Here is a 16290-nt window from a genome sequence, read left to right on the forward strand (position 1 = left end):
GGGGGGAGGGTTGGGGGCTGCGACGGTTAGGGTTCGCCCGAGCCGCCCCCTGAAGGCAACGCGAGCAAGTCTCTTAAAATTGAGGAAGAATTTCACTTCCTCGGCCTATACTCTGTACACATACCCACACTCTGTACACCCACTGACACTGACCGTACAACTATTATAAAAAATATAGAAAAAGAAAACCATACATGCAATTTAATAAACACCTTTCTCGTGACTAATTAGGGGCCTGCGGGGTGGTGGTGCAGTTCGATTCCTCCACCGGTGGTGATGAGGTAGGTGAAATAGGGCATATGCGAGTCAGATATTTTTGGGAGCTCAAGACATATATGGCCGACAAAGAAGAGCCCTCTCTCTCCTCTCCCCTTTCTCCAGAGAAAGAATCGCAAACGTGCGGCTGTCACTGGCTGCGGACGGCGACGGCAGACTGAGCACCTCACCTCAGGTCGCCGCCGGTCTCCTCCTGCCCCAAGGTCCTCTTCCAACAGCTCGCTGCTGCCACTTCCGGCAACACAAGCAACGAGATCGACCTCCACTTCGTCTCCGACAAAGAGCAAGCAAAACCCATCAGGTAATTATGCTCCTCATTTCTATTTTCTACCTAGCGTGCGTTCTAGACATAGTCTGTTTTGTTGGTGGCTGCATCAAGAATCCAAATTGACTAATAAATACCAGATTCAATAGACTGATAGCTAGATGTACATCATGGCTACAGTTTGGTGCTGAATCAATTAGAAATAATCAATTCTTCGTAAAAAATATGTAATGCATTTTCACCCGCAAAAAATAATAATTGTAATTCATTTCCACTAGCGGTTATTTTTGCAAATATATATGGATGTTAGTTGTTAAATGTCAATTGTCAAGTATATATATGCTTATTTTTTTTCTCATTTTGTTCCCTTAATTATGCTGAAAAGCACATATGGATGCTATGGCGTTTCATAATTTTTGGACGAGCCGCCGTTAAGTGGGATAGAGCCCGCTCTTTAAAACTTTGGTATGTACCCAAGACTAGAACAGAATGGCCACGTCTAACTAGACGGATATGTCGCTCGCGCGGACAACGGTGCAAGAGTTGGCGGCGACCGTCGAGGAGCCTCCGCGAGAGTACGTGGTTGATGACATGTTAGATGCTGATGAGATGCCGGAGCCCATCCCTCTCATCGATCTTAGCCGGCTGATGGCCGTCGACGAAGCCAACAAGCTCCGGGCGGCTCTACAGACCTGGGGCCTCTTTCTGGTGAGTGTGTCCACCCTTAGTTTCTAGCAAAAATTATGCAATTTTTGTCCAGGCAACCAACCATGGAATCGAGGAGTCCCTTATGGATGCCATGATGAGTGCATCGAGAGACTTCTTCAGGCAACCGTCCGAAGAAAAGCAGAAATACAGCAACTTGATAGACGGCAAGCACTTCCAGATGGAAGGCTATGGAAATGACAAAGTAGTGACTCGGGATCAGGGCCTAAGCTGGAACGACCGCTTGCATTTGAGAGTGGAGCCGGAAGATGAGAGGAATTTCTCAAAGTGGCCCACTCACCCGGAATCTTTCAGGTTTATCACCTACTCCTTTACCCTTTGTTCCGAAATGTAAGGTGTATTCATTCTAGAGTCACTCTTTCTACATACATACAGGGATGTGCTTCATGAGTACGCATCAAAAACCAAGAGAACAAGAGACCTTATCTTGAGATCAATTGCCAAGCTCCTCGACCTTGATGAGGATTACTTCGTCAACCAAATATCAAACAAGGCTATTGGGTTTGCTAGATTCAACTACTACCCTCCATGTCCCAGACCTGACCTAGTTTTGGGCAGGAGGTCTCACACTGATGGTGGTCTCCTTACCATCCTTTTTGTCGACCAAGACGTCGGTGGCTTGCAAGTTGAGAGGGGTGGGAAATGGTACAATGTTCCAGCCAAGCCTTATACCTTGGTGATTAACGTAGCGGACTGCATGGAGGTATGATCAGAAGCACTTGCTGTCTTAAATAATCTACAATCAGCAGTGTTGTATATCCTATATATTACCTGAACCGTACAATTTTCTTCGTTGTCTTGTGTGCAAATGAATATTTGATGCACGCAGATAATGACCAATGGAATCTTTAGGAGCCCGCTTCACAGGGTGATGACAAATGCCAACAAGGAGAGGCTTTCACTGGCCAGGTTTTATGCTGTAGATGCGGAAACAATGCTGGAGCCAGCGCCTAGTTTATTGGATGACAAGCGACCACCAAGATATGAGAAAATCAAGGCCAAAGATTTCGTTTCTTTTTCTCGAATGAAAATTTCTTAGTTGGGCTCTTTGAACATTATCTTTTCGTACGTCAAGGGAAGAGATTCATCAAGACCCTGAAAAATATAAGTCCAACGTCTTAACAGAGTTTATTTGCAAAGTTTTAGAAGTGACTGCCTACATATGGATAATAAATTAAGAGATGGTTTCTCGTATGTGAGTGGGGGTTTTATCTGTAACATAATCCTATATTTTCAATGCTTAGCTATCAACCAGTTTGTTTTACGCTGCAAAAAAAAGTTTGTTTGATGCTATTGTGTTGTCTCTTTTTATAACTAGCGTATATAGTAGCCTGCACAAATTACATGGGAAATATATTTGTCTTGAGTTGAAAAAGTATATTTCAGTAAAGAGCCACACAACTTGTGTCACTCACGCCCGCACCATTTCCGGCCACTAACAGCACGCACGAGCACCACACAACTAACTAATCTCTATGACCTTATCTCCTCCTAGAATATCTCCAAGAGCTATGACTTGGCCTCAACTGCAGACTGCATGCAGCTAACAAACGGATCAACCCAGCCGGCTAAACATCCTCGTAGAGCCCCACACTCTAGCCTTCGTCGCACTTGCCGCATCACACGGCCATTCTGCCTCGCGCAGCACTGCAGCCTCATGCGGCATCTCGCCATCATCGTCGTATCACACGACGCCTTGGCATCTCGCCTTCTCCGCACGCCTCCGCTGAAGCTTCGTCGGACAATCTACTCCCTAGACAAACTAAGCTACATGCATAACGAAAAACAAACTATGCAGATACATGAATCAAGATTAAGTCTAACATCTCACGCTCGTCAGCGGTGATCTCAGTGTTCACACAAATCAAAACGTGTTTGAATGTGTGTAATCCTAAGGCATTTCGCTCTCTCTCTCTCTCTCTCCCTCTCTCTCTCTCTCTGAAAAATCTGTTCATTTTTCCCTGCAATGTTTTTGAGAGGTGGTATGTGTGGTTATCGATGTTTTCTTTCATCTTTATATGGTATTAATGGGTGTTTATTTGCAATCTGGATCACCACCGGTACAAAAAAAAATAGATCGTGTGCTATAGATTATAAGTTTGCTTCCAAAATAATATTTAAAATATATATTGAATAGGTAAAGTAACATCATATCATATTCTACATATTTTCCTAATCAATTTCATATATAATATGTTAAAGTCGGAGTTACGGTTTAAAAGATATGGATAATTTAGAAAAGCATTTGTTTGACTTAAATGTGATCCGTGGGTTTTACCTAGAAAGACAAGTTTAAAAGAAAATCGTAAAATAATGGTTCGGCAGTGTTTTAAGTGTGTACTTTGGGTCAATTCACAAAAAATACAGGGAGTTTCCTACAAAATTAACTGGCGGACCACCAGAAGCAGTCCTTACTTTATTAGTACTAGCACAAGAGTCTTTGCGTCGCAACAGCAGAAGAAAATACCGTACGGTCCTAACCCAATAACCATGACTTACACCCAATAAGTCTTGCCGAGACGTCTCTCTCTCTCGACATAAGATGAGAAATCTATTTTTTTTCATGCAAGATTTTGCCGATGCGTACATGCACGATTATCGACGGTTTCTTTCGTCACCAATTTGGTTTTGATGAGGTGTTCATTGCATTACGGGTTGGTGTCAGTATGAAAGTAAGATGAATCGTGCGCTATTGATTAAGGTTGCATCCTAAATAGTATTTTAAAAATATTTAACAGGTAAAATAACATCATATTCGTATTCTACACATTTTTAACCAAATTTCATATGTAACATGTTAAAATTGAAGTTAGGGTTTAAAAAGTATGAGTATTTAAAAAAAGGTATTATTTGTTCTAGATGGACTGTGGGTTAATTATGGAAACGGTAGGGTGAAAGGGCATTTCTCTACTTTATGTTTTGGATAATGATGACAACCCTTTGTGGTCTAATCGTGTGCTATATGCTTCAGGTTCTCGATGCTTAGGCTTACATCGGATTGCTATTGCCTCTCGAAGGAAAAGATCGAAGACGTATCCTCTACGCTTTTATTTTCTTTGGTTGTAGAGTTTCCGTACTATCAAGAGGGAATCCTCATTAGGAAGCTCTGGGGGAATCAATTCACGTACACTTTTCTCACCCTCTCCTTGCGTTCCTCAGGTGTGTGTGAGAGAGAGAGTTTTCCTTGCCTCTTCCCCTCTTTCCTGCTCACTGTTTCTGCCTAGCGGTTGTACCGCTCCCTGGAGCGGTTGTACCACTGGGTCTTGTTGCTCACCAGTGGTGCTCGAGCGGTTGTACCGCTGCCTCCGGGCGGTGGTACCGCCATCATGCTCTGCAACTGCTGGGGCGGTGGTTCCGTTCATGCACCGCTCAAGTACCGCCCTCACTTCTGGTTTGATGCGGTTCTTGGGCGGTAGTGGCCCGGTTGGTCCGGTCATTCCACGATGACCGGTACCACCGGTGGTCCGAGCGGTTCTTCCGCTCGGAACTTAGCCACCCAGGAGCTCAAGGCCATGCGGTTGTTCCGGCCAGGCACCGCTCAAGTACCGGTCAAGCTCCTGTTTTGATGCGGTGGTTGTGCGGTAGCCAGGCGGTTGGTCCGGTTATTTTTCTTAGCCGGTACTACCGCCCGCCTGTCCAGTTGTACCGCTTGGTAGGGTTCTGCAGTTACACCGTGAGTCCCGGTTGTACCGGGACGAGGACCGGTTGTACCGCTGCAGTGCAAAAACGCAGTAACGGTTGGATTCGTGGGGAGACTATTTAAGGGAGCTTCTCCCACCTACCCCTCCTACCTTTGACCTCTCTCACTCCACCATTAATGCCCTTCAAGCTCTCTTGCCCGATCTCTCTCTCTAGCCACTCAAACTTGTTGATTTGCTAGGGATTGAAGGAGGAGACCTAGATCTACACTTCCACCAAAGGATATTTGGTTCCCCCATACTTTCTTGTGTGGATTTTGTTACTCTTGGGTGTTTGAGCACCCTAGACGGTTGAGGTCACCTCGGAGCCATATTCCATTGTGGTGAAGCTTCGTGGTTCTTGTTGGGAGCCTCCAATTAAGTTGTGGAGAAAGCCCCAACCTTGTTTGTAAAGGTTCGGTCGCCGCCTTCAAGGGCACCAATAGTGGATTCACGGCATCTCGCATTGTGTGAGGGCGTGAGGAGAATACGGTGGCCCTAGTGGCTTCTTGGGAAGCATTGTGCCTCCACACCGCTCCAACGGAGACGTACTTCCTCTCAAAGGGAAGGAACTTCGGCAACACATCCTCGTCTCCACCGTCTCCACTTTTGGTTATCTCGTGCCTTTACTTGTGTAGCTTATTTGTTTCATATATCTTGCTTGCTTGTGTTCCTATTCGTGTTGCATCATATAGGTTGCCCATCTAGTTGCATATCTAGACAACCTTTTTGATGCAAAGTTTAAATTGCTAAAGAAAAGCTAAAAATTGTTAGTTGCCTATTCACCCCCCCCCTCTAGTCAACCATGTCGATCCTTTCAATTGGTATCAGAGCCTCGTCTCTTTATTAAGGACTTTACCGTCCGAAGAGTATTGTTGATACCATAGACGGAGCGGAGGAACACTCCGGTGTGAATCCTATCTCGTCTACGGGCGATGGGGGAACTTCGGTCTCTCGTGAGGAGTTCAATGTAGCCTTGGAGACATTGAAAACCTCCATGACGACCGAAGTTGAAAGCATGTTTACTAAATTTCTTGAGGGGCTTAAACTATCCACCGCACCGTTGGAAGTGGGGGATCCCGCCAACAAGGTGTCGGATGCTATTCCCGACAAGGGGGAAGCTAGTAGTGAAAAGGATCCTTCTTCTAGTGGCAAGAATGGCACCGGCATCTTTGCCCATGTGGAACCACCACTTGTTTATGGTGGACTGGTTCCTTCTACTCATCTGAATCATGCCGGTCCTCCTCCTAAGATTGTGAAAAATGAGGATTTTGATTCTTGGGTTTACCGCTTTAAATTTCATTTAAATCATGTGAACACTAACCTTTGGAGAATCATTGAAGATGGTTTCTACCCACATGATCCAAGCAACTTCACTCCTTGAGAAGCCGCGGACAATCAATTCAATGAGAATGCTCTCTTCATCATTCAAGATGCAATTCCACCGGAAGACCTACCTCATCTTCGTCCCTTCGCCTTGGCCAAAGATGCATGGCATTATGTCGTGTCTCTCTACCGGGGAAGCGCAAGCATTCAACGCTCCAACTATGAAGTGGTACAAGATGAGGCCGATGAGTTTGCAATGAAGGAAGATGAAGAACCTCGTGAGCTTTATCGAAGAGTCACCAAACTCGCGGTCTCACTACGAGATCACGGGAGCAAGGACACGGATGACAATTGGATCAAGCGCAAATTCCTCAAGGCAATGATGCCCTACCACAAGGCCATGTCGTCCGTCATTCGCCAAAGACCGGACTTCCACACTTTGACCTCTAGCGAAGTCTTGGATGAGTTTGTGGACATGAACATTTTGGACAAGGCCACCGACAATGCGGTGCTCCGTTCTCAACGGGCAAAGAAGCCTAACCTTGCATTGAAGGCCAAGCTCACCATGGAAGAAGAAGAGGAAGAAGAGGAGAGCAACCCCGAAGATACAAAGTATGCATATCATGAACACATGGCACTTGCTTCAAGGCAATTTTGGAGCAAGAAGAACTCGAGGCCCAACTTTAGCAAAAACAACTCGAGTAGCACAAGGGGCAAGCAACGTGTAAGGACTTGCTACAATTGCGGCAACGTGAGTCATTTCATTGCGGAATGCCCGTACGAGAAGAGGGAAGACAATGGTGGCAAACTCATTCGAAAGGACAAGGCCAAGTCGTTCCCCAACAAGAACAACTTCACCAAGAAGACTCCTCCCAAGGCCTTGGTTGTGCAAGAAGAGTACAATGAGGACGATGACGATGATGAAGATGATGAAGATGATGAGTCGGTTGCCATGGCCTCCGTTGCCATTGCAACAACGTCACGAGTGTCTCTCTTCGACTCACCCAACGAGAGCATCAACGCCAAGTGCCTCATGGCTAAAGCCACCAACAAGGTAACCTCCAACATCAAAACTACCATCATTAATCATCCTTCCCCATTGGATAGCATTAATGAAGTTGAGGGAGCTAATGTGGAGGCTAACGAATTTGAGGCCTTTATGGGCAAACTCAAGGGAAAATCCAAGAAGCACTTTGTTGCTCTCTTGGAACAACTTGGTGAGGCCAATGACATGATCGAGGCTCATGAAGACACCATCTCGAAAATGGAAGGGCATAGTCGTGACTATGCTGATGAGATTTCGGATCTTTCCAATGCTCTTGAGAAAGAGCGTGGTCTTCGTTTGGCTCTTGAGGAGTGACACAACGTTGATCATGCTAAGTTAGAGAAAGATTATGATCATGCCCTCGTTGTGTCTCGTGTGCTAAATTCCGAGAAGGCCAAACTCGGGGTTGATCTTTCTAGACTCAAAGAGGAGTTTGATATACTTCACAAGGCCCACAAGGCCTTGAAGGGTATTCACGCTAGTCTCAAGGAGTCTCATGATCAACTCCAAGTGAAGCTAACTAAGGAGAAAGCAACTTTTCCTCATATGGTTTTAATTGATAATGCAAATGCTACTAACCCGTGTTGTGAGCATATGCATCTTGTTGAGGAAAATGCTAAGTCGAAGGCGCAACTTGAGAGAGGTCTTGCGTCTTGCATACAAGGCAAGAAGAACCTCAACGATCTCTTGATCAACCAAAAGGGAGGTGTGGCGAAGGAAGGGGTTGGGTACGTCCCCGACTCCAAGAATAAGAAGAAGAATGACAAGACCAAACGACCTCCTCCCCTCATGCAAACCTTTGTGAGGGCGGGAGAGAGTGTCATCGAGGAGAAGAAGAAGAACAAAGCCAAGAAGGGCAATGTCACCTCTCCCAACAAAGCAGGCGATTTTAATCCTTCTTATGTGTTGTGTCGTGCTAGTGATGGGCATGTTTATGCCAAATTTGTTGGTTCTCTTCATGAGTACATTGAATGGTCTATTTGGGTTCCTAAGACCCTTATTACTAACATCAAAGGACCCATTACAAAATGGGTACCTAAAACCAAGCATTGATCTCTTGTAGGTGTTTGCTTCCGGTGGTGGATCATGGTTGCTCGATAGCGGAGCTACAAATCATATGACCGGAAGCAAGGACTTGGTGGTGGACGTGCACAAGGCTCCATCTATGCCCACCAATGTCGAGAGGGGTGATGCCTCATCTTCCAAGGTACTGGGACTTGGCAAGGTTGTCATCTCTCATGATCTCACGATCGAGAAGGTCATGCTTGTTGAGTCCCTTGCATACAATTTACTTTCCGTTCGTCAACTGGCAATCATGGGCTTTGCCACTTTCTTTGATATCGATTCCGTGGCCCTCTTGTGGAGCAAGACTCTTAAAGTAGCCTTTGTTGGGCATGTCGAGAACGGTCTATTTGTGATTAACTTTTCGGAGTGACCCACTAAGACCGCGACATGCCTAATGGCTAAAGTTGATGTGGGATGGCTTTGGCATCGCCGTTTAGCCCATGTCAATATGAGATCTTTGCAAAGTCTCCTCAAGGGGGACCATGTCCGTGGACTAACGAATGTTAGTTTTTCTAAAGATCGTGCTTGCAGTGCCTGTATCGAAGGAAAGCTACATGAGAAGGCTCACCCTCCCACGACTATCATTTATTCAAAGAGGCCTTTGGAGCTCCTTCACATGGATCTCTTTGGGCCTCCATCCTTCTATAGTCTTGGAGGTAGAAAGTATTGCTTGGTGATTGTGGATGACTACTCAAGGTACACGTGGGTGTATTTCTTCAAGAGGAAGAGCGAGACCCAAAACCGTCATTGACTTTGCAAATGAAGCACAACGTCAACACAATGCAAAGATCTTGATAATAAGAAGTGACAACGGCACCGAGTTCAAGAACTACACCTTGGATGAATTTCTTAGTGATGAGGGAATCAAGCATCAATATTCCGCACCATACACCCCTCAACAAAACGGTGTTGCGGAGAGGAAGAACCGGACGTTGATGGATGCGGCAAGGACCATGATGGCAGAGTTCAAGTCTCCGTACAACTTTTGGGCCGAAGCCATCAACACCGCGTGTCATGCATCCAATCGGATCTACCTCCGCAAGGGCTTGAACAAGACTCCATATGAGATACTCACCGGTAACAAGCCCAACCTCAAGTACTTCCGGGTATTCGGGTGTAAGTGTTTCATTCTCAAGAAAGGTGTTCGGTTGTCTAAATTTGAGGATAGAGCTTATGAGGGCATATTTGTTGGTTATTCTACAAACTCTCATGCTTACCATGTCCTCAATAAATCCACGGGACTTATTGAGGAGACGTGTAACGTGGAGTTTGATGAGAATAACGGCTCCCAAGTGGAGCAAACTGGCACTTGTGATGTAGGTGATGAAATTCCTCCTCAAGCCATAAGAAGAATGGGTGTTGGTTTCATCCTACCCATTGAGGAACCCCTTGTGGCCGAAGGAGAAGGACAATGCTCCACTCAAGTGGAGCCATCACCAACCCAAGGCCCACACGCTTCCGAAGAACAAAGTGAAGGCCCTCAACCTCATGAACAAGACCAAGGGCAAGATCATACTCAAGACGGTGTTGACACACCAAGTGATGCCCAAGGTCAAGTTCTCTCCCCCGAGAAAGTTCCAGACCAAGAACAAGTTCATGACGACGCTCAAGATGATCAAGTAACCGCTCCTCAACTCACCACCGAGGAGGAATTAGAGCGTCGTGCCGCCAAGGTTGCTTCCAAGCTCTCCACCAAGGATCATCTCATGACGAATGTGCTTGGAAGCTTAAGAAAGGGGGTAAGCACTCGTAGACAATTAGCAAATTATTGTGAGCATCACGCGTTTGTCTCTTGTGTGGAACCTCTCAAGGTCTATGAGGCGCTAGAAGATCCGGATTGGCTCAATGCCATGCATGAAGAACTCAACAACTTCGAGCGCAAAAAAGTGTGGAGATTGGTGCCAAGGCCAACGGGGAACCACAATGTCATTGGAACCAAGTGGATATTCAAGAACAAGAAAGATGCCCATGGGATTATCATTCGCAACAAGACTCGTTTGGTAGCACAAGGCTACTCCCAAGTCGAGGGTATCGACTACGGTGAAACCTTTGCTCTCGTTGCTCGTCTTGAATCCATTCACATGTTGATTGCATATGCTTCTCATCATAACTTTAAGTTACATCAAACGGATGTGAAGAGTGCGTTTCTTAATGGTCCCATTAATGAATTGGTGTACGTCAAGCAACCCCCCGGGTTCGAGGATCCCTACTTTCCCGATCATGTGTATCAACTCGATAAGGCACTCTATGGCCTTAAACAAGCCCCACGTGCGTGGTATGACCACCTTACCGAGTTGTTACAAGACCGTGGGTTTGAAGTTGGAATAATCGACCCCACTCTTTTTACTAAGAAGGTCAAAGGGGAGTTGTTTGTGTGCCAATTATATGTTGATGATATTATCTTTGGTTCACCTAACAAAGCGTTCAATGAGGAATTTGCCGCTCTCATGACCTCAAAGTTCGAGATGTCCTCCATGGGGGAGTTGAAGTTCTTTCTAGGGTTCGAAGTGTAGCAAAGAAGAGAAGGAACCTTCATCAATCAATCCAAATACACTCAAGACATGCTCAAGAGATTCAAGCTAAGTGACGTCAAGCCGGCTTCCACTCCAATGCCCACCAAGTGCCAACTTGACTTAGATCCCAATGGTAAAGTGGTGGATCAAAAGGTATATCGTTCCATGATTGGATCCTTGCTTTACCTTTGTGCATCTAGACCGGACATCATGTTGAGTGTGGGAATTTGTGCACGGTTTCAAGCCGCACCTAAGGAAAGTCACTATGTGGCGGTCAAACGAATCTTTCGATATTTGGCTCATACCCCAAACTTTGGCTTATGGTACCCAAGAGGATCAAACTTCAAGCTTGTAGGGTACTCGGATTCTGATTGGGCGGGAGACAAAGTGGATAGGAAGTCCACTTCCGGAGGGCGCCAATTCCTTGGTTGCTCTTTGGTAAGTTGGTCTTCCAAAAAGCAAAGTTGTGTGTCTCTCTCGTCCACCGAAGCGGAGTATGTTGCGGCCGGTAGTTGTTGTGCACAACTCTTATGGATGAGGCAAACTTTAAAGGATTATGGTGTCACTTGTGACAAAGTGCCTCTTTGGTGTGACAATGAAAGTGCCATCAAGATCTCTCTCAACCCGGTGCAACACTTCAAGACGAAGCATATTGAGATCCGATATCACTTCATCCGGGATCATATTAGCCGAGGAGAGATCGAGCTCAACTACGTCAACACTCTTGATAACCTTGCAGATATCTTCACGAAGCCCTTGGATGAAGCAAGATTTCGCGAGTTAAGGCATGAGCCAAATATCATTGATTCGAGCAATGTTGCTTGAACCCTTGCACACCCTACCATGCTCAATTTGTTGTCTAGTTTAGGTGTAGGCATGGACATAGGGGGAGTGTTGTTCTCTCAATGAACTCTCCCTCCCCCCATTATGCATAAATTGATCGTGTCTTTCACATTAGCCATATTTGATGGTACTTGTGCTTCAAAGACGAGTTTTGGTCATGGACCCAAGGATAATTCTTCGCGGTGCCATACCAATTGACTCAAACATAGGTGGCCTCGGCCTCCATCCTCTCTTCGGGTTGTTGGAGTTAGCCGTGTTGTTCTTATGTTGTTTTCTCTCTTTATGTCTTTGCTCCTTGTGTTAGGCTCCCCTAGGGTGTTGTTTGTGCCCCTTTTCTTCCTCCCTTCGGATTGCACTCATTTGATCTTGGCTTGGGTTTAGGTGGTCGGGCGGTACAACCGGTACCACGAGCGGTTCTACCGCTGGTACCGGGTTGTGCCGTCCCAAGGGTCTCTGTTCGGTGCTTGGGCGGTTCCACCGCACAAACCCACGGTAACCCATGTCCGGTACTACCGGTTGATGCCGTGCGGTACTACCGCTGCCTCCCAGGCACCAGAAGTACCGCCTCAATCCACCGGTCTGTACCAGACGAGCGGTACAACCGCTCCCTCAAGTGGTTCTACCAGGGCGTGTGTACGGGCCTATATATACTCGACGGGGCCGAAGGGTTTTCTTTTTCCCTTCGTCCTCGTTCCTCTTCTTTTTGCCCTAGCCACCGGCCATCTCTACCCCTGCCCCGAAGTGCGTCTCGCACTTCGGATCCTTGGCCCTCCGTGGATTCTCTCCGTGGAGGCCTCCCGATCTCTTCCCATGGATGGTGGTAATGCCTCCTGTTCTTTTCCCCTAGATTTGTTTTTAGGGTTCTTCCTTGTCTAGGGCTTTACTTATCTTTCCGCGTTTAGTGTTCGATCTATGGCTTAGAAGAGTTCTTTGTTAGCCTCCCGTCTTGTTTGCAGCACTTAGAATTCGGAATATTACTTGTGTGATTCGTATGCCTCGGTTAGATCTATCTTCCCTGGTAGTGCCACTGTCAGCAGTTCTACCGTCCTACGGGCGGTACAACCGCTGGAGCGGTACTACCGGCGGAAGATCCGGTACAACCGGAGTATATCAACCACTAAGCACTGTTCCATCTTCTCTGTTATTGCAACTTGTTCCTTTTCTGCTAGTGGGTGCAATCCTCTCATCCTTATTGGGTTTTTGTGTGTTCTTTTCGTGTGTGTACTCAGGTGGCTCTAGTTCTCGCTCTGCTCCTCGCAAGACCAAGAAGAGGGCACGAAGGACCTTGCGCCCGGTTGTGTCTGATGCTGAAGAAGAAGTTGTGATTCCCACCAAGCCCACTCGCCGTGAAAAGTCTGCCGCTGCTAAGCAACGTGTGGTTATGCCATTGCATCGTTGGAAAGCCAAGGATTGGGAAGCCTTCCGCTCAAAGAATCTGTATGAGGTTCCCATTGCTCCCCGTTGGACCACTGTTCAGTTCCGGAATGAGATGCAAGTGCGGATTGTTCATGAACTCTTTGAGCACAACAAGAACAGATATGCCAAGCAGTGGACAATTGATTTTGATAATTGGAGAAACAACATGGAGTATTTTGGTGAGGCGCTAGCTCTCTGCGAGGAGTTTGATCTTGTCAAGATCATATCAGTCAACTGTGACTTTGATGTTCAACTTATCCATCAGTTCTATGCCACGGTTCATTTTGGGGAAGATGATGCGCGCACTCTCACCTTCATGTGTCGCGATGAATTGTTTCAAGTTCCCCGTAGGGCTTTCTGCAATGCTATTGGGTATGAAGATACCGGTCTGAGAGGAAGGGGTGGCATTCGCCCTCATGATTTTCCTGAGTCCATGCCTAAGGAGAAGCTTGCCCCTTTGTACATTCGGGGCCGTGGGATTATTGGAGAATCCAAGGATTTAGAGAAGGTCTATGACATCATGCACCGAGTGTTCCGCAATGTGCTCTTGCCCAAGGTGGGCAATCAAGATGAGATTCATGGCTATCTGGTTGATTTGATGGTTGCTATGAAGACCATGGTGGGGACAGGTGTTGGGGAACGCAGTAATTTCAAAACATTTCCTACGCACACGCAAGATCATGGTGATGCATAGCAACGAGAGGGGACAGTATGATCTACGTACCCTTGTAGATCGCAACGGAAGCATTGACACAATGTAGAGGAAGTAGTCGTACGTCTTCCCGATCCGACCGATCCAAGCACCTTTACTCCGGCACCTCCGAGTTCTTAGCACACGTACAGCTCGATGACGCTCCCGGGCTCCGATCCAGCAAAGCTTCGGGGATGAGTTCCGTCAGCACAACAGCGTGGTGACGATGATGATGTTCTACCGACGCAAGGCTTCGCCTAAGCACTACAACGATATGACCGAGGTGGAATATGGTGGCAGGGGGCACCGCACACGGCTAAGGAACGATCACGAGGATCAACTTGTGTGTTCTAGGGTGCCCCCTTCCTCCGTATATAAAGGATCCAAGGGGAGGGGTGGCCGGCCAGGTTGGGCGCGCCAGGAGGAGTCCTACTCCCTCTGGGAGTAGGATCCCCCCCCAATCCTAGTTGGAATAGGATTTGCTGAGGGGGGAAAGGAGAGAGGGGGGCCGGCCACCTCTCCTTGTCCTAATAGGACTAGGGGAGTGGGGAGGCGCGCGGCCCACCTTGGGCTGCCCCTTCTCTTTTCCACTAAAGCCCACTAAGGCCCATATAGCTTCCGGGGTGTTCCGGTAACTTCCCGGTACTCCGGTAAAATCCCGATTTTACCCGGAACACTTCCGATATCCAAACATAGGCTTCCAATATATCAATCTTTATGTCTCGACCATTTCGAGACTCCTCGTCATGTACGTGATCACATCCGGGACTCTGAACAACCTTCGGTACATCAAAATGCATAAACTCATAATAACTGTCATCGTAACGTTAAGCGTGCGGACCCTATGGTTCGAGAACAATGTAGACATGACCGAGACACGTCTCCGGTCAATAACCAATAGCGGGACCTGGATGCCCATATTGGCTCCTACATATTCTACGAAGATCTTTATCGGTCAGACCGCATAACAACATATGTTGTTCCCTTTGTCATCCGTATGTTACTTGCCCGAGATTCGATCGTCGGTATCCAATACCTAGTTCAATCTCGTTACCGGCAAGTCTCTTTACTCGTTCCGTAATACATCATCTCACAACTAACATATTAGTTGCAATGCTTGCAAGGCTTATGTGATGTGCATTACCAAGAGGGCCCAGAGATACCTCTCTGACAATTGGAGTGACAAATCCTAATCTCGAAATACGCCAACCTAACATCTACCTTTGGAGACACCTGTAGTACTCCTTTATAATCACCCAGTTACGTTGTGACGTTTGGTAGCACCCAAAGTGTTCCTCCGATAAATGGGAGTTGCATAATCTCATAGTCATAGGAACATGTATAAGTCATGAAGAAAGCAATAGCAACATACTAAACGATCGGGTGCTAAGCTAATGGAATGGGTCATGTCAATCAGATCATTCAACTAATGATGTGATCTCGTTAATCAAATAACAACTCTTTGTTCATGGTTAGGAAACATAACCATCTTTGATTAACGAGCTAGTCAAGTAGAGGCATACTAGTGACACTCTGTTTGTCTATGTATTCACACATGTATTATGTTTCCGGTTAATACAATTCTAGCATGAATAATAAACATTTATCATGATATAAGGAAATAAATAATAACTTTATTATTGCCTCTAGGGCATATTTCCTTCAGTCTCCCACTTCCACTAGAGTCAATAATCTAGATTACACAGTAATGATTCTAACACCCATGGAGCCTTGGTGCTGATCATGTTTTGCTCGTGGAAGAGGCTTAGTCAGCGGGTCTGCAACATTCAGATCCGTATGTATCTTGCAAATCTCTATGTCTCCCACCTGGCCTAGATCCCGGATGGAATTGAAGCGTCTCTTGATGTTCTTGGTTCTCTTGTGAAATCTGGATTCCTTTGCCAAGGCAATTGCACCAGTATTGTCACAAAAGATTTTCATTGGACCCGATGCACTAGGTATGACACCTAGATCGGATATGAACTCCTTCATCCAGACTCCTTCATTTGCTGCTTCCGAAGCAGCTATGTACTCCGCTTCACATGTAGATCCCGCCACGACACTTTGTTTAGAACTGCACCAACTGATAGCTCCACCATTTAATGTAAACACGTATCCGGTTTGCGATTTAGAATCGTCCGGATCAGTGTCAAAGCTTGCATCAACGTAACCGTTTACGATAAGCTCTTTGTCACCTCCATATACGAGAAACATATCCTTGGTCCTTTTCAGGTACTTCAGGATGTTCTTGACCGCTGTCCAGTGATCCACTCCTGGATTACTTTGGTACCTCCCTGCTAAACTTATAGCAAGGCACACATCAGGTCTGGTACACAGCATTGCATACATGATAGAGCCTATGGCTGAAGCATAGGGAACATCTTTCATTTTCTCTCTATCTTCTGCAGTGGTTGGGCTTTGAGTCTTACTCAATTTCACACCTTGTA

The 16290-nt window shown here is 46.4% G+C and overlaps 1 protein-coding gene across 5 annotated transcripts; it reads left to right on the plus strand.

Annotated features, from left to right (window-relative positions):
- Window positions 1-347: 347 nt before the first annotated feature.
- Window positions 348-2540, plus strand: LOC119327611 (probable 2-oxoglutarate-dependent dioxygenase ANS). 5 transcript variants are annotated; one of them, XM_037600704.1, is made up of 5 exons: window positions 348-577; window positions 927-1249; window positions 1302-1561; window positions 1643-1970; window positions 2097-2540. In XM_037600704.1, exons 2-5 carry the CDS (start codon window positions 1055-1057, stop codon window positions 2304-2306), a joined length of 993 nt encoding a protein of 330 aa, XP_037456601.1. In that variant the 5' UTR covers window positions 348-577; window positions 927-1054; the 3' UTR covers window positions 2307-2540. The 5 variants fall into 5 exon arrangements, with proteins under 5 accessions (XP_037456601.1, XP_037456602.1, XP_037456603.1 ...); XM_037600705.1 differs by having other exon boundaries at window positions 1020-1249; XM_037600706.1 differs by having other exon boundaries at window positions 348-1249; window positions 2120-2540.
- The last annotated feature ends 13750 nt before the right edge of the window (window positions 2541-16290 follow it).

The sequence above is a fragment of the Triticum dicoccoides genome, chromosome 7A, assembly GCF_002162155.2.
Source record: "Triticum dicoccoides isolate Atlit2015 ecotype Zavitan chromosome 7A, WEW_v2.0, whole genome shotgun sequence".
NCBI classification, from domain to species: domain Eukaryota; kingdom Viridiplantae; phylum Streptophyta; class Magnoliopsida; order Poales; family Poaceae; genus Triticum; species Triticum dicoccoides.